The sequence below is a fragment of the Ascaphus truei genome, chromosome 1 (genome assembly GCF_040206685.1).
Source record: "Ascaphus truei isolate aAscTru1 chromosome 1, aAscTru1.hap1, whole genome shotgun sequence".
In the NCBI taxonomy this organism is placed as follows: Eukaryota; Metazoa; Chordata; class Amphibia; order Anura; family Ascaphidae; genus Ascaphus; species Ascaphus truei.
In genome coordinates, this window is record NC_134483.1 from 331,575,299 (window position 1) to 331,599,177 (window position 23,879).

The following is a 23,879-nucleotide window of genomic DNA, read 5'->3' on the forward strand; positions in this document are numbered from 1 at the left end:
CTCCGGGCCTCGGGATGAGCGCATCCGCCTTCATCGACTCTGGTTCCGGAGGAAACTTCATAGACCAGGAATTTGCCACAAGGAACAACATCCCATTGGAAAAAAAGAAAAACCCGGTGGGGATTGGAGGCCATTGATGGACGCCCCCTGCAGCTGGCCTTCATCATTCTACAGACCGCAGAAATCTCCCTGATGTGCGAACAGACCCACAGGGAGAACATCACCTTAGACGTGATCTACTCACCATCCGCCGAGATTATCCTGGGCCTTCCTTGGCTACAACGCCACAACCCACTCATTAACTGGGCCAAGCAAAGTCCCATCTCTTGGAACCAACATGCGCAGTTCCACCCCAAAAGATCTACAGCATGAAGACCTCAAAGGACCCACAAGACGTTTTACCAGACGAATACACAGAATTCAGAGACGTATTCGACAAAGACAGGTCAGAGGTACTACCCCCCCATCGATCCTTTGATTGTCCTATAGATCTCCTGCCCGGTTCTACCCTGCCTAGAGGGCGCTCTTACCTTCTTTCCCTCCCAGAGACCAAGGCTATGTCCGAATACATCTAGGAGAACCTCCAAAAAGGGTTCATCAGGAAATCCTCGTCACCGGCAGGGGCTGGATTTTTTTTTGTCAAAAAAAAAGATGGTACTCTAAGACCCTGCATCGACTACCGAGGACAAAACAAGATCACCATAAAAAAACGCTACCCACTACCATTGATATCGGAGCTGTTCGACCATCTCCGGGGATCCACCATATTCACCAAATTGGACCTCCACGGTGCCTATAACCTAGTAAGGATCCATCACGGAGACGAGTGGAAAACGGCATTCACCACGAGACGGTCACTACGAATACCTGGTCATGCCGTTCGGCCTGTGCAATGCCCCAGCGGTCTTCCAAGACTTTGTAAATGAAATATTCAGAGACCTGCTGAACAGATTCGTTATCGTTTACCTGGACGACATTTACATTTTTTCCAAGACCATCTCAGAGCACATTAACCAAGTCAAACAGGTACTTCTACGCCTTCGTCAGCACCACCTCTACGCCAAACTGGAAAAATGCAACTTCCATCAAAAATCCACTACCTTTCTAGGATACATCATATCCGATTCTGGGTTTTCCATGGACCCCTCCAAACTGAAAGCCGTCGTGGACTGGTCGCTCCCCACGTCTCTCAATGGCATCCAGAGGTTCCTAGGATTTGCCAATTACTACAGAAAGTTTATCCACAAATTCTCTTCCATTGTCGCACCTATCACGGCCCTCACCAAGAAAGGAGCTGACGTTGTGTCCTGGCCACCGGCAGCTATCCAGTCCTTCAACGCCTTAAAGAAAGCCTTCATCTCTGCACCCATACTGATCCACCCCAATCCCAGACTACCTTTCACATTGGAGGTGGACGCATCAGACATCGGAGCTGGCGCCATTTTGTCACAGAAAGGATCACCGTCTTCCAACCAACACCCATGTGCCTTCTTCTCTAAAAAAATACTCATCGGCACAGCAGAACTACGACGTTGGCAATAGAGAACAACTAGCCATCAAACTAGCTTTAGAAGAGTGGAAACATCCAGAGAGTCCCATTACTATCCTCACCGACCACAAGAACCTCATGTACTTGGAAAGCGTTCAACGACTTGGAGCCCGTCAAGCCCGCTGGTCCCTATTCTTCTCTCATTTCAATGATGATGAATGAATGATGAATCATTCTCTCATAATATCATTAATACCCCGTTCCAAGAACGTAAAGGCAGACGTGCTTTCCCGACAGTTCATAACAGAGAACAAAACCGAAGCCAAATCAGAGACCATCCTGCCTGCCAGGTTCATCATCTCCGCCAACACATTTGACATAATGGATAACATCCTGCTGGATCAAACTAACATTCCGGAAGGTCTGGAAATTCCAGATGGATGCCTCTTCGCAGCACTTCCCTTCCGCAAAAAAAATCTTGGAATGGGGACACTCATCAAAAACCGCCGGTCATCCTGGTACCAAAAGAACCGCAGACTTAATCACACGGACATTCTGGTGGCCAAACATGCAAGGCGACATAAAGTAGTTCACCAAGGCATGCACCACATGTGCAAGGAATAAGGTGCCCCGCAGCAAACCACAAGGGCTCTTGAATCCCCTACCCATCCCGGACCGCCCCTGGAGGAACCTATCTATGGATTTCATAGTAGAGCTGCCAAGATCCAGAGGTATGAACACCATACTAGTAGTCATAGATCGCTTCTCAAAACAGGCACTTTTTATTCCACTTAAAGGCCTACCGGACTCCCCTACACTGGCAGACATATTATGTAAAGAGATTTTCCGTCTCCACGGAACTCCCACGACCATTGTATTGGACAAAGGGCCCCAGTTTGTCTCGAGATTCTGGCGGGCCTTCACTAAGAAATTGGACTTCTCCCTGCATTTTTCCTCCAGGTACCACCCGCAGACTAACGGACAGACAGAAAGGACCAATCAGTCCTTGGAGCAGTACCTGCGCTGCTTTATCGCGGACACCCAGGACGACTGGGCAGACCTTCTCCCGTGGGCAGAATTCACCCATAATTCCCTGAGGAACGAATCCACACAGGCCTCGCCCTTCTCATGACTGCCCACCTCTTCCCCTCCTTCTGGGTTCCTGCAGTGGATGACCGGATCCAAGCACTGCAAAATTCATGGACCAAGATCCAGAGTAACCTAAAAGATGCTTCCGCCAGACAGAAGACCCAGGCAGACCGCCACCGTCGCGAAACTCCAGAGCTGAGACCGGGAGACAAAGTATGGCTGTCCTCACGGAACATACACCTAAGAGTTCCCACACTCAAACTGGCCCCAAGATTCTTTGGTCCATTCAAGATCTTGGAGAAAATCAATCTGGTGGCATACCGCCTGCAACTCCCCTCTTCAATGAGGATTCCATCCGTGTTCCATATTTCACTACTGAAACCTGCATAGCGCAGCCTCCGCTTCCCTGATCCATCTCCTGCACCACCGGGTCCTCTAATCGTACAGGGCCAGCAGGAGTACGAAGTTCAGGCCATCCTAGACTCCAGGTTATCTAAAGGGACTATCCAGTATCTCATTCACTGGAGGGGATACGGTCCTGATGAACGATCCTGGATTCAACACCAGCAAGTCCACGCACCCGAACTCATCAAAGACTTCCACCTGAAATACCACCTGAAGCCTCGCAGGGTTAGCCCGGAGGTCTCCTCTGAAGGGGAGGGTACTGTAAGGATTACCGAAGTACAGCCGCTCCGCGCATCCTCTCAAGCATCACCGCGCACGCGCGGGGTGCCTATGGACCACATTCCTTACCAGCATGCACGCGCGCCAAAATGGCGTCATCCGATGCCGTGGACTCTGGCTCCGCCCCCGGATCATGCCGCGCACTGACTGCGCTCAGAGCTTGCATGTGACACGTGCGCCACGCCCCCAAGCTCCGTGTCAAGATCCACTAGCTGCCAAACAGCTACTCCTGCTCATAGATGCATTCAATAGCTGCACAAACAGCTGCACCTGCTCATAGATGCATTCTTTAGCTGCACAAACAGCTACACCTGCTCGTTGAGCCCTGGACCTATCACAGCTACCGCGGAGGCCACGACCCCACTCCACCCCCCATGGGGGCTGGCTGATCCAGCCTATATATGCTCACCAATGTTATAGGCGATTGGCTGAGCATAGATTCTTGTTACTCTGTTTACATCCACAGCAAGGGGAGCGCAGGATGTTCACAGCGTGGTCATGAAAAGACGAAAAGACGAAAAGACATAACATAGTGTGACCTGTGAATATGTATCTGGAATATGTAGGGCTGTAAGATAGTAGCACTCACACTTTTTCCCCAGAAATCAAGCAGTACAGAGACTCTTTCTCTCTCTGAAACGAGCAACCTTCAGAGAGAGAAAGAGTCTCTGTACTGCTTGATTTCTTTTTTTTCCCATATATTATATATTCATGATATGTGCACTGAGACCTACCTAAACAGTTGAGTTCTACACCTCTGGTTATTCACACAGGTGTTTGTATTTTACTCACCTTTTTGATTGCAGGACACTCCTTTTTGAGTGTTTTTGAGTGTTTCTGCCATCCGCATTACCGATCCAGACCTGGTAATACTCGTTTTAATCCCCAATATTTTATTTAGTGATTTATTAAAGTTGTTTTAAATCCTCCACACCTCACCCATTTGATGTACTAGAGTGCCCAAACTAGGTTTCTTTTCTCTGTTTGTTGTTCAAGTATAAAGACTACTCTGATCTCTACATCCCTGACCCTGCTGTCAAGGCAAACCTACACTCCGGACGTGGCCCTCGTGCCTGTGGCTGGTGTTTGTTACTACTCCCATCTCAGTACCGGGGTCTCGTCTTGTTTGTGGTGAGCACAGCGTGACACCTTTTTGGTGATAACATTCGCCTTTGGAACGTCTTCGGAGTTTATTGAAAAGGGCCCTATGACTCTTACCCTTCTGTTCCACTACTTGTTAGGGGTGAGATGCTGAAGTAGACACGGAAAATGCAGCATTTAATTGTAAAAATAGTAAAAGTGAGTTTGACTTATTCATAGGTACAAGGTCATTGCGGAGAATGGTTTGTATGACAACATGGTTGCACTGTAATTTTAACCCCTTTACAACATTATACTGAGTACTCTTGAAGTGACCAGACTTCCATCTTGTATTGATCCCAGACTGGAATGTGACAGAGCCCAGAACAGCAGCAAATAATCACACATGTAAATCTGGACCTTGAACCATAATTCTTACAGATCATACTTAACTCACCTTCATTAATAATCTCTGTAGCTTAGTGCCCCTGGCTATAGAATTCCACTGACCTCAACACTATAAGTCCTTATAGGAACAGACAGTGTTGGGGTTAAACTCCTGCGCAGGGCCTAGCTTGCAGTTGTAGCCTGGATGGCTACTGTGTTGCCATATCCAGGGGCTGGCCTAAACCAGCAGTTGGAGTGTCATCCATGGGGAGGGTACAGACTGGGTCACATGTATATGGTGTGATGCCTGTCAGTATCTGGCCCTGCCCTGTTATGGGGCAGGGTTACAAGCCCTTCCTCCTGGGAATAAAAGCCGACACCACCAAATTGGTTAGGTTGGTGTTTGTCTTCCCTCCCTCAGAGGAGTGGGTGTTCCCCTCATTCCATCAGGGGGTGAGGGAGTTTAGGAGGGATGCTTGGACTCAAGCCCTAGGTATCTGCTCCAGGGAATGTGGAGGATGCCATGCTGTGCACAGAATAAACTTAGTTATATCAACAATGATGTCTAGTGTTTGGAGGAGGAAGAGTTACCTATGGGGACCATCCTGCTTGCCAGGATCCTCATGGGATGGAGGTGCTGCACCCTAGGAGAAAAAAAAAAGCCTGACCAGTTGATGCTTCCACACAACACCAGCGGAGTCCTCAGGCCTTCTATAACACCCAGGTGAGCTCATAGCACCAGAGAAACACCCATGTAGTGGCCAGATTTCCCGTGGGAGGTGGGAATAGGTGCTTCATCTCTATAAGGTTATAATCAAACCAATGAACAAGGCATTGTTCAATTTCACAAGAACAACATGCCCTCTAACCCGAGAAGTAAATGACACAGTAAGTATGGTAATATTTGCTCTGGTATATATAACATTTGTTCTTTCACAAAACCAAGGAAATCAGGGTGCCTAACATTACTGTCTAATTTTACTACATTATTTGTAAAGCATTACTACAATCCTTATAATTTTTTATTATATATGCAAATGCTTGGTTAATAAATATCTTGAGCTGTTTGTTTTTCCCCCTATAGTTTTGCTCTTCTAAAAAGTACTATTCTCATTTAATGAAACCGAGATATTTACATTTTCCTGGTGACAAAAACAAGACACGCAAAGACATTATAGGGTCAAAGCCCCGCTGCTTCCATACTATCCCATTGCTCAGCTTGCTTGTTTAATGTTGTCAGAAGGCATAGTTAGTGATTAATGCGCTCCAGCGCTAGATCCATGTAATAGGAATAATGTAGATAGATGTTGGGATTGGGGCTAGTGAGATTAATATGTGAAATCCCATGGAGACCCAATGTCCTTGGGTATGGGGTAGCTAGCAATGTCCCCTTCCAATTCTTCACAGGGAAGGTCCCTGGACTCACAGCATGTGATAATGCACAAATAAAAAGAGGACTCCTTGATAAAGTGTATTCCCATACACGAAACGCGTAGGAAGGTGTTTACCTCCATTTCCTATGTGGATCAATAAAGGACCACTTTTTCATTCATTCTGTTGGTGACCCACTCCTTTGGCTGTGCGCCAGTTTCTCTTTCTCTCTTTGTTGCTTGTTTAATGTTACCTCTAAACTAGGGCTGTCAAACATGCGGCCTGCAGACCAGGATTGTTCCAGGGCGAGAGCTGCTTCTTCCATGCTTCTCCCACACATTACTACAGCAGGAACTCTCGCAAGGCTTGCCGGGCCAATAGAAGTGCCCGGTTAGCCTTTGTGTGGGATCCTGCTTCACTCAAGTGCAGGAGCAGAATGGAACAGCCAGCATAGGTCCCTCCCTCAGACCAACTCTCCCATCATGCTTCCTCACCAGGTTCCGTACTCTGCCTGCTCCAGTATGGGTCACGCCTCACCGGGCAAGAGCATGGGTGGGGGGATATTAAGAGTGTAAGAGGGGGGAGGTATTAAGAGCGTGAGATATTGTGTGTGGAGTGAGGTCTTGAATGGGAGAGGGATATATTAAGAGTGTGAGGGGGGGAAGAGAGTGTGGGAGGGGTGGAGTAAGAGTGTGAGGGAGAGGCTGGGAAGTGAGGGGGGAGGGGAGAGTGAAGGAGAAAGGAGGGGGGGGGGCGGGTGTGGAGAGCTTAATGCTGACATCTAGCATACAGCCGCACTACTATGTTTTATATGTATATTTTGAAAATGTATGGTACATATGAAATCTGGAAAAGAGTAGGTATAAATGGCACACCACTGTTTAGAAAACTAAATTTACAGTGTATTCCCTTTTGGCGCACACCTTCTGCTGATCCCGGCGTCCCAAAGCTGGGGTTTGGTCTGAAGAAGGGACTCTGTGTCCAGAAACGTTACCTTGTCATTGGCTCTGATGAATTTAATACACTTTTAAGATTTTTTGACTCTACCAGTCTTTTGTGTGCTCCTTCTAATTCTTGTTTAGTACATATGAAATCTATTAAATCTAATCAGGCCCTTCATATGAAATGAGTTCGGCACCCCTGGTCTAAACCACTCTTTTATACAGCATATACAACACGAGTACCGTCTCCAAGAAACATAATCACACTACACAGTAAAGAAAAATGGTCCAGATTGAATGTATTCTTTTAATCTTCATCGCCATCTTCTGATGAAACAGCAAAAGTGTTTTTGTTTAACACTTTCTTTTGTGATGTTTCAGAAATCATCTATAATATAATTTAATGATTCATTCTCTCTCCCTATATATTTTTGGTATGGAATTATTTATAATATATATTAGGCGGGGTTGCAGACCTGTCTAAGACATGCAAATGAGCATACAGTAATATTTCCATTTGCGCTCTCTCTCTCAATAAAAAAAAGGTTATAAATAATTCCATGCAAAAAAACAAATGTCACTTACATTTGTAACATTTATATACGTGACCGTAAGTATGCATTGTGGAGGTGTTACAGTTTGTTGTAGAAAAGAATAGCCACATGCACATCTGTATATAAAAGCTTCAAGGAACTCATCAAACCTGAAGGGGAAAAAATATCAATCATATTAGTTTTAACAATACGATGCTGTCTTTACTTGTTCTAACACAATATTATTTTTAATGAAAAATAATCTGTCTTAAACAACATTGCACAACAAACATGTTCCTGTAACATCAAAGCTAGAGAGAAAAAAAACCACACAAAGATGTAAATTCAATATACTACGATGCAGCCCCAATGGGGAATTTAGTCCCAAACGTCCGCTTTGCAGAATTTTGCATTTACCTCCTTAATGGCTTTACCAGTTATTAAATCATTGTGACTGTTAAGTCTTTAAAACATTTACTTGTTAGCTCAATGGAAGCTTGGGAATGGTATTTAAATATAAGCAGAACGTAAAAGTCTCTCCAGGAATGTGATCAGCGATTTGCCGATTTACTAAATTATAATTTATACATCATCCCTGATGGCCACATAAATCAAGTGCTATTTAATCCATTAAAAAACTGCTCAAGAGTGTAACGTAGGAGAAACACGGATACAAAGACTGATTGTCCTCTATTTATTATTTCTAATTATGAGATGCTGCTGTCAACTGCAGATGTTAGCCCAGTGAAATTAAATAGTTTACAGGCACCGTTTAGATGTAATGTAAGTGTTGATCTTAAAGCTCACTTCTCTCTCTCTCTCTCAACTCCACCATAAACCGATCTATTAACCCCTTCAGTGACAGGGGGTCCTGCCACCGATGGATCACGCAACTCCTCTACTGAACGATCATGTGATCACTTCAGGGTTCCGGATGGGAACTTAAGCACGATCAGCGCCTATTGTGCACATCCCTTTAAAAAGATCAATAGGCCATGACGTACAGCGTACAGGTCGTGTAGGGTGGCACTTTTTATGACGTATGACGTACACTAATAGGGCATTGAAGGGGTCAAGCGTGCATAACAGTCTAAAAACGTTTAAAAGGTGTAATTCCACCCAAAATTTACTTTGAGCTTTAACATATTATATAAAGAGTGGCTAATTACAATTACTATTCTAAATTTATTTATCTTAAAAAATTCTAAATTGACCGACTTATAAACAATTTTCCGTTTAATGACTGGCAGAGTATCAGGGAGAATGTTTGCCATTTCCGCTATCAGAATCCACCGCTTGTCTCACGCGCTTTTCTTTTTCACATTCCTTCTAAATGGAGTGTAGTGACATCAGGCATTATTTTCTTATTATTATTTTAAGTAGAGGGAATTGTATCTTTAAGGCAATAAAACACACAGTGTCAAAACAAATTGAACAAAGCTAAACAATGAAACTAAAACTAATTTAATGTACATAGCATTACACATGAAGGATAATTTAGACACAATTTAGACACAACGTAGTGGACAGTTTCAGTTTTTGATCGGTGTAGAGCTAAATTTAGTCGTCTTCTTCAGGTGGTGGTAATTAGGAAGGATTTTCATCAGGAAATCCAACTGAAGTGTTTGTGGCTGAAAGAAACCAAAATAAAAAAATATATATACACAAACAAAAAAACAAACCAAAAAAGAATAAGCATTTGTAGTACTTATACAGTACTGTACTGGTATATACAAACTACAGGGAGAAATGAACCGCAGGACTGATTGTCAAGAGCATCCTATGTCCTGTTTTGGTCATTGGCCTTATAGGTTATGACCTCAGGGATGAAGGAAACAGGGATTGTCAACCTTAAACGAAAGACAGAAATAAAAAGGAGCATTGTCTGGTTTAAATCTGGTTAATAGCTTTTCAGCTGAAATCCTATATTTTGTGCTTTTGCTGCATGATCACCTGCAATCTTATTGCTCCACCCTATTGTATATTTCTTCTTCTTTTACTCATAAATGTACTATGATATGGTACAATGGTATACCATATCTATATTTAGAGTAAGAAAATACCCTTATTATTCTGGTCCATATAAATAAATGGAGATACTGTCAGCGGTACAATAACGCCAGCTCCTTTTATTAAACACACATACAAATATACCCACAAATGGCGTATTACAAACTATTTACAGGATATGCTGATTTTTGTGTCACTAATAAAAATCACTGTAAATTACAGCAGTAATCCATATAGCTTGATTATGGAGAAAAAACAGAACTAGGCTATCTTAAAATTAGTAACGCGTTGTAATGGACCAACGTGGATGACATTTATATGATCATGCAAGACCCTTTTTTCTTCCATTTCTTGTAGTTTTATCTTAAAAAGAGATCTTAAAAACTCACTTAATTACTACACATACAGTATGAAGAGAGTTCATGTTTGTCCATTCAAAGGTGCGGCTACATTTTAAAGGGGCACTCTCATGCAGTGAATAAAAAACAAACACAAATAAATGTTACCATTGAAACATTAAAAAATGTCCCAATTATTTAAAAACTATTCTACTCTTCTGATCTTTACAAAAAAAAAGTTTTAGTCACTTGCATTTAATCCATTAAACTGTCCACTGCCACTTTGGTCACCGTAGGGTCTGCTGCTTTAAAGGTGCAATCCAAGCGCTGCAATTATTTATTTTTTACATAGGATTGAAGCAGGGGGTCTTTGGAGCTGAACCCCATTCATTTCAGCTCCGGGGAGCACTGCTTCCAGAGATACTTACCTCCATAAGTGATGCTGGCATCTCTTCTGTTTAAAGGTCCTTGCTTACGTGGGCCAATAGAAAGCCGCACCAGATGACGTCACAGCTTCCTATTGGCTCACAGGACGTGGAAGCTTTGAAGCCGCCATTACATTAACCACAGCTAGTCCAGCCAGAGATGCTACCGGCACCCCCTACAGAGGTAAGTATCTCGGGAAGCAGAGGGTCCCCAGAGATCAAATTAATTCATTTCTGGAGACCCCCTGCTTCAATCCTGTGTAAAAACAAACAAACAAAAAAAATGCTGAGCTTGGATTGCCGCTTCAAACCCAATTAAATCCCTTTGTGGAAATGTTCCATGGCTTAGCTTTTGCATCAACCAATGCCAGGAACAAGAAAGGATGGTCTAAGCTGAACATTCTATTATTTCACCAAGCAATAACTTCAGGGGCAGCTGAAAATCAGCACAACTATCTATGGGAAATGGAAGATTGCCGAAGTACTGTAAACTGACCTGGGGGCGCTCCGTCTGCACCCTGCGCAGGCAGTCAGATCCATAGATGACGGTGTTCTCAGGGATAACCTCACAAGTGTTCACATTGCAGCACGCACCGATGATACAGCCACTGGTCAGAATAACATTCCTACCTACAAATGCTAGAATAAAAAAGCGCAATGGAATCCTATTTAGATACACAAATAAAACAAGTAAATGGTCATAAAAAATGATATGTTTAATGTGCGTCGACTACTTGGTTCAGAAACCTGAAACAACTTATTTTCCAGTTTTGAATTGGGGAACAAAAAAAGGATAACTGCACAGGTGAATTTGGGTTTTAAAACATAACTAAATACACTTTTTAATGGTGCAATGTAGATGTGCTAAAAAGTAAATAACTTTGCCATGTTGCATCACCTCCGAAAACTTTCAACATTTGTCACAAAATTCAAGATCTGTGGAATGATTTGTCGGGTATCGGCAAAAGAAGCTTAATTCTAGGCAATCCAACAACAGATGCTAATGAATGTACAAAATAAACTGCATTGGGAATCAGCAATGATAACACAATTCTTCTTAAATTGAAACTTAAATATCTCCAGTTTTGAGATAACATTCTTAAAACTTCAATGTATAATAATGTGCTGAATTTTTTCCTATATTACATTTTATGCATGCTAAAAGGATGCTGAATTATTTACTTAAGATCTAATCTCTATTTTCCCAGCTGCTGGCTGAAAGGACATTGCAGCTGTGCGGAGTTTATGCTAGAATAAACTAGTTTAAAAGCAGAAGTCTTGTGTGTGTGGGTGGGTGGGTGTATGTATGTATACATGTATGTATATATCCAATAAAGAATATCACTTGTGAGCACATTCACATGTCTTAGACATGTCTGCAACCCTGCCTTTCAACCATTATCACCTAGCATACAGTTCTTCCACTGCAGCAAGGGATTCTGGGAAATGACATGCAAAGGAGCACACGTCAATTTTTGCCTGAAATCCATTTACATGGAACTTAAATTGTGTATGATATATATATATATATATATATATATATATATATCAAACTTTTTATATATAAAAATAATCAATGCTTTCCCAGGCGAGAAAACAAAGAAGCAGCACTCAGAGCGTGACTCTGCGTCACAACGTTGGGCCGCGCTGTGATTGTATTTTCGCGCTGCTGCCGCTATCCAATTTTATTGCAATTTCCCTGGTCTGCCGCAGCACCGCTCACGGCCGTGCACGTGCGTCCCTAGTATGTAAACGTCTGGCTAACACAGCCAATTCTAATTGACGCGCGCACGCACTATATTACAGGCCGTACACAGCTTTTTCAGCACAGCCTGGGTGCATAGCCAATAAACCTAATCACAGACAGCTGTTGTTTCAACCTTTTGGGTCTCCTCAGTGCGAGGTTGGTTGCTGGATATGCAACGTGAAGCTGGTACTGTGTATAACCAGACGTAACTTTTCTTTAATATCTGGTTATACCCATCCAAGTACAAATTTGCTTTGTAAAACTGAAATACAAAGTCCTGGCTTATTTTTATCCAATTTAAATAAACGTATCTACAGTATGACAACGTAATTGGTGTTTACTTGTTCTCTTGACACGTGTCCATTCAAATTTCTATAGTATTGCACAGTGTCATAGCAGGATGCTACTTGGATAATGTGTCATGTATTTATTTTTCTGCTTCTTGCAGTTTCTGTAACCGTTTATTGCCTTTGATTTATACTGAGATGTTAGTGTGTTTAGTCTTGAAAGACATACTTCTATATACCACAGCAACCTGTAATAGTAATACAAATGTAGGGATGCAGCCCACCCCATGGGTTGTGTGTTCCCTATTTGTTCATACAGAAACACTTTTGTTGTAAACTCCTAAAAACCCATAACACAGCTGCATCTTTAAGGAACGGCCATGCTTGCCCACTAAAAGAGAGATATATTAAAGAGGTACAGTACATATGGAAAGGGACCCTATATTTGGTACACTACTGTTTAGTAAATATTGTCCACTAAAAGGTTGCATAATCTGCAATGATTGTACGTAACAAATGAAAGGGATTTTTCTATGCATTTACATTTTTTTGCCTGCACAATAGTACTAGTTTTAGATTGCCTGTTATTTTTTATTCTGTTACTGTTTTTTCAGAGCTCTCACGGCCGAACATTACTCTGCAGTCTAGCGTTTTCTAAAAATGTACATATAATTAGAAAGATCGCTTATCTGGCTTCCTCTTGGGTTTGGATTTCCACGATACAATGCAATATTAGACAACGGTTGCAATGGCATTTCCTCTCTGCCCCAGTTGTGCGATAGCATTTAGCTAGAAGTTTACATATCCTTTCTACGCTTCCTGCCTTTTGTTTGAATAATATCTGTTAATTAAATTTCAAGTACAACAAGATATGCTTCCCCACTTACATTAAACCCTGAAGGCTTGGAAGTCTTACCAAAGAGCTTTGCAGGATTAAGAAATAAATTTGTTTTGCAAATTTCTTGGAAGACGCAGATTTGTCCATTAATGATGCTATTGCTCAGCTGCATTTCCAATTCTTTAAAAGTATTTATGAGCAAGAAGGGAAGGATAGCAAGTTGGAAAATAAAAAATAGATCAAAGATTCTCAACATTCGAAAACAATACAGCTCAACCCCAATTATAAAGGCGAATCCGCTTATAACGCAATGCAAGCGTGGCTCCCAATCTTCGTATTTATGAATACTTTACAACACGATTATTGGGATCTTAAATACTTTATTTAAGTAATAATCCCCAAAGAACAGGGCATTACTGGCCAATAATGCCCTGGCTGGAAGAGTTGAAGGCCCGAGGTGAAGCCGAGGGACTTTAACCCAGCCAGGGCATTATTGTCCAGTAATACCCTGTTCTGAGGGGATTATTACTATTATAGGCTAAATGTTGGCTTATTTGTATTTTTTTTTTTTAATTTTTCATCAAAAAGATAAATGTTTGTAGTCATATTGATTTTTATCAGCATGATTGTCTACATTCTTATGCTTTTACTGCACGTTTATTAAAAGGAAATTGTACACACACACACACACACACACACACACACACACACACACACACACACACACACACACACACACACACACTCTGTAAACCCCCTCTATATACACAAACACACTCTGCAGTCCCCCTCTTCTACACCCACAAAACACACTGCAGCCCCCACTCTAAACCCACAAACACAGACACACACTGCAGCCTTCGTCTAGACCCACAAAACTCAATGCAGACACACACACCAACAAAACAGACTGCTGCCCCTCTACATCCATAAAATATACACAAGCAGCCCCCCTATACACCCACTGCAGCCCCCTTGTAAACCCACACACTGCAGACACACACATACAAAACCCTCTGCACCCCTCCTCCACCCACAAAACACACACTGCAGCTCCCCCTCTACACACACAGCCGACACACACCAACAAGACTCTGCTGCCCCCTCTACACCCACAATACACACACCAACAGAAGACACACAAACACCAATAAAACACTCTGCTGGCCCCCTTACACCTACAAAACACACACAGACACACACTTCCCCTCACTCTCCTGTGCGGAGCTCTCTGCAGGCAGTGAGGGGGAGGAGTCAGTGCCATGCTGGTGCCTTCTGTCCAATCACCTCCCCTGTCTAATAGCAAATTTCACTCTCTGTGAATGAAAACTGAAAGCTGATTGGGTGAAAAACTTGTCAGGGTGCCAAAAATTCCAGGCCATTACTGATTGGATAATGCCCGGAATTTTAACCAATCAGAGAGCAGGGATTTCAATAATGCCCGGAATTTACCATCTTTAGTCTATAATGTACAGTGCATACAATTGTACATTGTTTCTAACGCTACCTGCTTATCACGCAGTGTGATTCTTTGGACCCCAAGCCCAGCGTTATAAGGGGGTTGAGCTGTACCTGCTTTGTTTACGTAAAACATTTTTATTGTATACTTTAATTTTAACGGTTTGCACATTGTATGTATAATGTTATGGAGCTTCATTTTTTTTTTTAAATGACAAGTTATTAGACTCCATGTTCTATAATGTATTTTTTTTAAAAACTGAAGTTTGAAGAAGTACAACTTCATAAACCTCTGAAATAAAAAAAAAAACCCCTCTAAGAACACAAATGTATTTAACAGCAAAGTAAAAAAAGAATAGAAGGCAATGACCGGGTATCATGTCCCGCTTTCAACTATTTTTCCAAAAGTTATATAGGTATGTCTTGGCACATCTTGTTGTACTATGTCTGTCCCTTACTGCTAATTTTGTTTACACCACTTTCAAATCCTCTTGTGTGTATCCATCCATGTGATGAATTAAATCATGTAACCAATATTCTCTTAATAAAAATAATGTAAAGAAAAAAAAAAAAGTGTCTGTCTACTTGTTCTACTAAATGAGACATAAAAAAAAAAAAATATTGGAGGAATACTTTTTATCAATATATTTTTTTCTTATACACAGGTCCCCCTGCTGAACAAAACTGGGAGATTGCAGGGAGCACCATTAGTAACCACAACATTTTTATGGCAGACCTGTCCCTTCTCAGGAGAGCTTTTTTTTCTTGTTAAATATCTGATGAAAAGGATTTTACTGTACATGCAACAGAATAAAAGGCATTTATTTCATTATTCTATTGAAGGGCATGAAGACATTTTTAGTTGACTCACCAAAAAATAATCACATTTTTAGAGCCATTCACACAACTCTAATCATTTTATTTTGTTAAAGAATTTTCTCAAAATGGTGGACCTGTGATGCTTTTTTCTGCCTTCCCTTGGATGTCCTTTTAACCCTTTGGGTGCCCCAAGACGTTGTCGTCATGTCATGCCCAAGGCGCTTTTATATATACTGTATATAAGAAAAAATGTTTTGCTTTTGATCGCGCCCTGCGTTCCTTTGGGGCGCGGGACGCGATCTGTAGTGAAGGGAAACGGTAACTCCTCTTCTATTTCCGGGTTAAGGGCTGGCAAGTCACGTGACCGCGCTGTGCTGGAGGGGACGTGGCAATCAAAAGGTTAAGGGGATCACAGTTTTGAAGAAGACATTAACGGAGATAACGCTACACGTTTATGATTAGAGCATCACGTATCTAATCATAAACTTGCAAAGCAACAAAACCCACAGGAGAAATGTAAATGTGAATCACAAAGGCAAGTCAAATTTCAGGAGTTATTAAATACAATAAAATGGTTTTGACAGCGATTGCTTTTATTGAATTGTCGGCATCATATTTTATCTGCACTTCATCAATAAATCACATAATGATCTGTTGCAGAATGTCTCGTGATATCATATAAAGTACTAAGCTAAGAAATCCTATACATATTTAAACTTATATTTTAATTATACTTATTTTTACAGAGGAGGGGGGGGGGGGAGTGTCAAAAAATTGGTAATTGCTGCTTAAACCTACATAGCTTCCTGCTTTGTATCCAGAGATTAAAGGTTCAGAACATATAATAAGTTCTCCCAACATACACTGACCCTAAAGAACTTTTTCATCTTTTCTAAAAAGCAGGAGAGATAACAGGAATAAATTAATGCAGGTTACTTCCCTTCATCTAAAAACTAAATATAAATCACTGTTTGTCAGTTAAGTTGCATAAATAACGAATATTTTCAGAAAAGCCAAAAGCTCGAACCCTACAGCTCACACTTACCTTTGGATTCTATGACATTGTTATCTCCCATCTTCATTGCTTGAGAATCTAGTGACCGCAGTTAAGGTATAGCTAGGTTCAATATTCTCCTTATTCTAACTACTCCCCAGAAATAGAAATGAAGACAAAGTTTGGATGATTTTCTTTTGCAGAGCGGCTTACTTTTGTGAAATTACAGAATGTAAAAAAAATTGAACAGAACCCTATTTTAAGGATATCTACTTTACCTCAAATCACAATTTTGAAGAAACCAGCCCTGAAACTGTGAGCAAATTAAAATGATTACATTGAGAAATGTAGCTCATCTTAGCGCACGAGTTCCCAATCTTTTTACTCCTCAAAAGTAATTATTTCTCATCCATGGGAACCTCACCCTCCTGGTATTTCCTGGTTGTCTCCCCAAAAATTCCACGTGAAAGAAATAAGATTTCTGGAACGCCTGAAGATTGTGCTTACTTTTTTGACATAACAAAAGACAATAAGGCCCAGTGCTGCATCCAATAAATACTTATCTGTTTATCTTCTCATAAGCCAGGGTCGTTTAGTTCCAATTCTTTAACAGAGAATTTTAAGCCTGTAACCACTCCAAGGTATCCCCTCTTTTGCAAGTACTAACACTACCTGCAAACGCTCTCCTAACCTCTCTAATGGAGGGAGAAGTGTCCTTATAGACTAGTCATTAACTGGTGCATAATAAGACCTGCTATTTAATAGTGCAATGAGCATAAAACCAGGGGGGATTTTTTTGGGGAGACCTTTAAAAATCCTGATGTCTCCTGTGGGGGTAGACTCTTAGAAATAAGAATGGTTTAAGACAGTGTTTCCCAACCTTAGGGGTGGCAGGGTTAAACCTCTATAAACCAGGGACCTTGAAGAGGAGACATGCAAACTGGGAAATTCAGAAAGTGGTAAAGAAAATTGGCAAAAGATTAAGTGACAAAAAGAGAGAGAGACAAAGTGACAGATAATTACAGAGAAATAAGGCAGCTTCACTACATCAATATCCCAATAATATGTATTCTACCAAGTAAAAACAATCCTTATTTCCCTTGACAGCTGGAGACAATGTTTGGTATATCTAAGAACTTGATTAGGGGCAAAACTATATGCACCATCTGATGATGACATTTTGACGTACACAATTCAAGTATGTTGGACGTGATTTAAGAAGCATGAATTTTAGGTATAATAGAGTGCACTACCTTTCCAATTTTTACAGCAGCACCAACCAAAATTCATTTTTTGTGTTTACATTGCCCTATATAGATTCACATAGAAAGATTTGGATAAGCCTGCAAAACTATGGGGCCTATGCAGAGAGCAGCGAATTTTAAAATTGGCGAGTTTAATAAAAAGTAGCTTTTTTGGAGAGTTTTATTCTCCATATGCAGAAATGTGCGAATTCTGCTATGTTTAACATGAATGCGTGTGGCGAGTTTAAATTGGCGAGATGCGCGCTGCAGAAATGTGTAAAAAAACATTTGCGCCTTTTTTTTCCCTTTGCTATGGCCGCGAGTGGCAGCTTCTTGCCAACTTTTCCTGGCGAGGCAAAAAGGAGACAATCGCGCCATTTTATTGGCGCGAACAGCCGCTAGATGCCGTTCGCGCCTCTCTGCATAAGGATATTTTTAAAACTGGCGAGATGGAGGTTCTCGGCAGCCGCGAGGCGAGTTTTAGAAATAGAAAAAAAAATTGGCGCGTTTTTCGTAACTCGCCATTTTCTGCTGTTTTCTGCGCGATTTTCTCCAAAAAATGGCGAGTTTTGAAATAGCGCTGCTCTCTGCATAGGCCCCTATATATGAATTATGTTCCTATAGAGTGACAAACCCAAATCAACCTTCACCACTGGCGGTTTACTCCAAAAACAGACGGATTTAAAGGGAAACCAACGCACACACACTAGTGAAAAGGATACAACATCCAACTTCAAAGACATTGTTGGTCCCGATGATCATGGTCTTTGGCTCCACACCATCTGCGTCGGGTGCAATGTTTTCAGGAAGACTGCATGAGACAGTGAGAAAATGCATCTGATCCTCCCGAAGTGCAAATATAAACTTATTCATCCCATTACTTTCCTATAATAAGGCAAACAAACCAGTCTCATCTGTTGGATGTTTGTATGATTTACAAAAAGTTGACCTGTGGGAGCTAATGGCTCAATATTTGGGTTTCCTTCTGTATGAGATTTCTAATTTGTAAGGATTTGTAATCACCTGAGTGCTAAAGAACCAGCAATGTATTGATTTGTATAAGAGGAGACTGTTAAAAAGGGTGCTGCTAAAACTAGAGCAGTAACAAATAAGTGTTTTAAACATAATGTTGAAGTTTAACAACTACACAACACCCAGTTAGAGCGCGGGAAAAAAAATCACCAGTAATGATAAAGATCACTTATGAACACACATACCTGAGACAGACCCTCAACCTTATCTTACCCCATAATCAAACAGCATGCAATGCTTCCACTATGGAGAGGGATTCTGGGTAATGACATGCAAGTGAGCACACATCGTGTGTCACTTTTTGCTTCTTATCCACTTTAACATGGATCCCTTTAAGCTTATGTCTGCTGCTATATTGATGCTTTCTAAATAGTTAATGTGGAGGCCTTTCAGCCACAAAATGTATCTTTTGAATGTCAAAGACTCTGCAATGTGCCGCAGGTTCAAGGGATTACAAAAAATAAACCACCACATACATCCCTTCCCACAGTAAAATAATAACACTGTAAAGGTAGTGGAGGGTTACTAGTTGTAAGAGAGAGAGAGAGCAGGCCACGAGTTGTTGGAATAGCCATATTAAGCTATGTTATAGGGACTACATAATTTATAAGATATGATGTGGGGAGGCCCACGTGTGACATACACTGCTATTTTTGGTACAACAAAACTTCCTGGGCCATCTAAGTATAAACTCACCACCAGTGATATCATTTAATACGACGTAGTATCTGTTGTTGTAATGCTCACAGAGAGGCAGAGAGAGGGAGGAGCGTATTTTGTATGAGCAGCAACAGGGTTCAGGAATGCCATTTGCTTCACCTGTTTATTATAAGAGCCTGTTCCTCGATCAGATTGCCTTCACCAATGATGATTGGACCCGCTTCTGCAATAATTCGAGCTTTGGGGTGAACCACTGTCCTTGGTCCTGTAAGAAAACACACCTTAAAAAACATATGGAGTCCACTCTTTCATAGAAAAAATAAACAAACAAACATGTCCTACAGACTACACAGGCAATAAGATATCATAATAAAGGCAAAATAAAGTGGCAAACACAGATTAACAAAAAGTGGGCAGCAGGCTTTATCGTTTCCCTAGATCAGGGGTGCACAGACTTACCTTCATGCGCCCCCCTTTCTCCTCACCTCGGCTCCATACCCACCCCCACCCCCCCGGCATGGCTCCGGCATCAAATGACGTCACGGGGTCGTGTGACGCCAGTTGCGATGGAGACGCGTTGTTGGAACCAAGGTAAGTTAAGAAGTTACAGAGGCCTCACGCGATCCCAGGCATTTATTTGAAATGCCTTCGGGGAAGCGCGGGGCCTATGTAACAGCCGCGCCACCCAGGAAAATCTAAGCTCCCCCCCGGGGGCGTGCCCCCCACTTTGCGCACCACTGCCCTAGATAACAACATATCCAGGCATTCCTCAGAATATCAGTGTTTCCTCAGCATTCAAAGGTAATGTTGCCATAGGCATGTCCAGTCATACTGCAAAAAAAGAACAATGAAGCCTGCTACATCTGTATCTGACCAGTGTTTGCCTTGACAAAATAAGGAAATTATATTGTGTGTGGTGTTAGCAACATCTCACATTTTGAAGTAGTTCTGGAGTATGATGGAAACATTGTCCATCATTTCCTCACTAGGGCCCTTATTTACTAATAAGTCTTCTACCATAAGACACTTTCCGGCGTTGGAAGACACCTTACCATTGACTTGAATGGGCTGCAAAGCACTAGAAGGGTGTTTAACGGCAGATGACTACTTAGTAAATATGGCGCTATGTCCTAATTCTTGTTGAGACAAAATAGAAAACAGCATGCACACAAAATTCAAACTAAAGGGACAGATACATTAGAAAAGGATTCAGAAATGGGTGCTCACTCATCACCATGGGATCAGTTAGTGGAAGTAGAGATGTAAAAAAAAAAGAGTTGTATTACAGAGGTTACTGGGTTTAATGTGTTTTTTTTTTATTTGAGCCAACAATCCGGTCCCAAAATCCTGGACAAAGGTCTAAACTTATAGAAATGTTGGAGTAAATAGAATTACATACAGTAAACCTCTTAATTATCACTCATCATAGTGGCTGCTTAAAAAAATACAGTGATGCCTTAAAAGTGGACATTCAATGTAGGCTGTTATTTACATTATGGTTGGGATGAGTAAAATGTAAAAAAACGGTGTCTGTATTCGTCTACGGATTTTTTTTTTTAGTATGTGAAAATATTAGTAGTAATTGTTTCATGTCCTCAGTGTATTAAATGAAAAAATAATAAAGCTCTTAACAGACAGTTGAAATCAATTAGTTGACTGGTTAACTAGAATTTCCATTAGGCATCCAGTTCTGTTCACCTATTTCAAAAATGCCTATTGTGCTATATACCAGATAGAAACCATTATGACTTGGCTCTTGCAAGCCACCCAATAACTACTAACATTGCCAACCATTTCAGAAATTGAGGGCCTCATGCAGAGAGCATAGAATTTTAAAATTGGCGAATTTCATAAAAAGTAGCTTTTTTGGAGAGTTTTATTCTCCATATGCAGAAAAGTGCGAATTCTGCTATGTTTAACATGGATGCGTGTGGCGAGTTTAAATTGGCGAGATGCGCGCTTCAGAAACGTGTAAAAACAAATTCGCGCCTTTTTTTTCCCCTTTACTATAGGCGGCGAGCGCCATCTTGCCATCTTTTCCTGGCGCGGCAAAAATGCGAGAATCGCGCCAACAGCCGCTACATGCCGTTCGCACCTCTCTGCATTCGGAGAGTTTTAAAAATGGCGAGATGGAGGTTCTCGCCAGCCGCGAGGCGAGTTTTAGACATAGAAAAAAAAAATTGGCGCGTTTTTCGTAACTCGCCATTTTATGCCGTTTTCTGAAGGAAATTGAACAAAAAATGGCGAGTTTTGAAATAACGATGCTCTCTGCATGAGGCCCTGAATCGCTTTCCACAGTACTTGCTTATGTCTGAATCTCGTACATGTGAAATGGTTCTGTACATGTAACTTCCGTTTATATTACAGAGCTCTAAATAATAAATAACCATAAACTTGATTCAAAGCGGCGCAATGAAATGACACCAATATAGACCTGTAATGTGATGTATAAAAGGAACTGATGCATTTACACAGACCTATCGTGACATCGCCTTTGATTTCACTTTCCACACAGACAACGGCTCCTGGTGCGATCTTCACACTGATGGAAGAACACAAATGCCACTCTTAAAACATACTTATATGCACACACATATACCTCAAACTTTTGAGCATGTTTAATGTTTATGTGTTATTAAATGAATCATCATGTTTGTTATGATAGATTCAATATACACCCATCAGAGTCAGATTTGCTCAGGCTTGTCAAGTCATTGGGTGGCAGCCACTTTCATTTGTAACTTAGCATCAAGGCTTTTCTGTCATATTGAGGCGCATCAGTGAATTAAATGAAACCCTACGTACCAAATTAGGAATGAAAAAATACAAATGTTATATCTTGCAAAAGCTTAACACAGTAATTCCCAACTGGGAGTTTGGGAATCCCTTGGGATTTGTAAGGTGTATCCATGGGGTTGGCAAAAATAAATAAATCTGAAATGGGGATTCCAGGCAGTATAGTGGGCTTCTGAATCCGAGTAGAAAGTGCACACTTATTAAGGCCCCAAACTGCACCTTAGCAGGGGTGGCATAGCTTTCAATTACAGCAGGAGCTTCCAAAGTCGCTCTCCCCACAATGCTTTGCATCTACAGCGGCATGGCATTGTAGGGTGTGACACAGTAATGCACAGCGAAAGCCACCCATGCTTTCAGCCACACCGAGGTGCAGTTTGGGGCATTATTAAGCCGTGTGTACCTCCCAAGAGCTCAGGACACTATGCTGGGATCACTCACTTTTATTAACAATCGTCTGATGAGTAGACAATAAGATTTATTAGGGTTTCAATAAACAAATATTTTCCAGAAAGGGGGTGAGCAGTGTAAAATAAGGTTGGGAAGCAGTGCCTTAAAATAAAGCGAATTTTATAAATGAAGTCCCAGTAAATATTACGCAATGTGTGGGTCTCTGCATTAAGCCGTGTGTAGAGACACACAGAGGGAAAATATATATATATCTGTAGACACACACTGATTATAAAAAGACACACACACAGTGACACATAGACGGACACACACACACACACACACTGATTATAAAAAGACAAAGACACACACACACACAGTGACACACAGACGGACACACACACACACACACACACACACACACACACACACACACACACACACACACACACACTGAGACACACACATCCTGACACACACACACCCTGACACACACACACACACACACACACACACACACACACACACACACACACACACACACACACACACACACACACACACACACACACACACACACACACACACACACACACACCACCTCTTCTGCAGCAGCGTCTGTTTGTTTAGGTCCGCCATCTTCTCAGGAGTACACTAGTTCGGCGATCGACTGAACAGCCTAAAGGAGTAGCCTGGAAGGCAAGACACATCGATTGGAACGCGGAAGAAAGAGAACACTGGAACTTGCGCTGTGATTGGCTGCTACCCGTGACGTCACAGAGTCCCGGGTGTGATGCTTGCCAGTGCGAGTGCATGCTCAGAGGTGCAGCTGTGAGGGACACAGTGTGAGGGACACAGTGATGCAGTGTGAGGGACACAGGGTGCTGCGGTGTGAGGGACACAGTGATGCAGTGTGAGGGACACAGGGTGATGCGGTGTGAGGGACACAGTGATGCGGTGTGAGGGACACAGGGTGCTGCGGTGTGAGGGACACAGGGTGATGCGGTGTGAGGGACACAGGGTGATGCGGTGTGAGGAATACAGGGTGATGCGGTGTGAGGGACACAGGGTGATGCGGTGTGAGGTGTGAGGGACACAGGGTGATGCGGTGTGAGGGACACAGGGTGATGCGGTGTGAGGTGTGAGGAATACAGGGTGATGCGGTGTGAGGTGTGAGGGACACAGGGTGATGCGGTGTGAGGGACACAGGGTGATGCGGTGTGAGGGACACAGGGTGATGCGGTGTGAGGGACACAGGGTGATGCGGTGT

At 42.0% G+C, this 23,879-nt stretch overlaps 1 protein-coding gene across 2 annotated transcripts; it reads right to left on the minus strand.

Moving 5' to 3' along the window:
* Window positions 1-9,022: 9,022 nt before the first annotated feature.
* Window positions 9,023-23,337, minus strand: DCTN6 (dynactin subunit 6). Of its 2 annotated transcripts, none has more exons than XM_075607495.1 (7): window positions 23,211-23,337; window positions 21,904-21,968; window positions 19,586-19,691; window positions 18,457-18,545; window positions 16,542-16,589; window positions 10,844-10,986; window positions 9,023-9,205 (listed from the first exon to the last, which is right to left on the minus strand). In XM_075607495.1, the coding sequence occupies exons 1-7, from the start codon at window positions 23,246-23,248 to the stop codon at window positions 9,107-9,109; spliced, it is 588 nt and encodes a 195-aa protein (XP_075463610.1). In that variant the 5' UTR covers window positions 23,249-23,337; the 3' UTR covers window positions 9,023-9,106. The 2 variants fall into 2 exon arrangements, with proteins under 2 accessions (XP_075463610.1, XP_075463604.1); XM_075607489.1 differs by having other exon boundaries at window positions 23,208-23,289.
* Between the last annotated feature and the right edge of the window lie 542 nt (window positions 23,338-23,879).

What these genes read in the sequence shown, in the direction of transcription:
- DCTN6 (XM_075607489.1), bottom strand. Translation starts at nt 23,248, where the DNA reads ATGGCGGACCTAAACAAACAGACGCTGCTGCAGAAGAGGTG. An exon ending in ACGCTGCTGCAGAAGAGGTG is followed by an intron (nt 21,969 to 23,207) that starts GTGTGTGTGTGT and finishes TTCTTCCATCAG; the next exon opens with TGTGAAGATCGCACCAGGAG. An exon ending in CAGGCTCTTATAATAAACAG is followed by an intron (nt 18,546 to 19,585) that starts GTGAAGCAAATG and finishes TGTCTCATGCAG; the next exon opens with TCTTCCTGAAAACATTGCAC.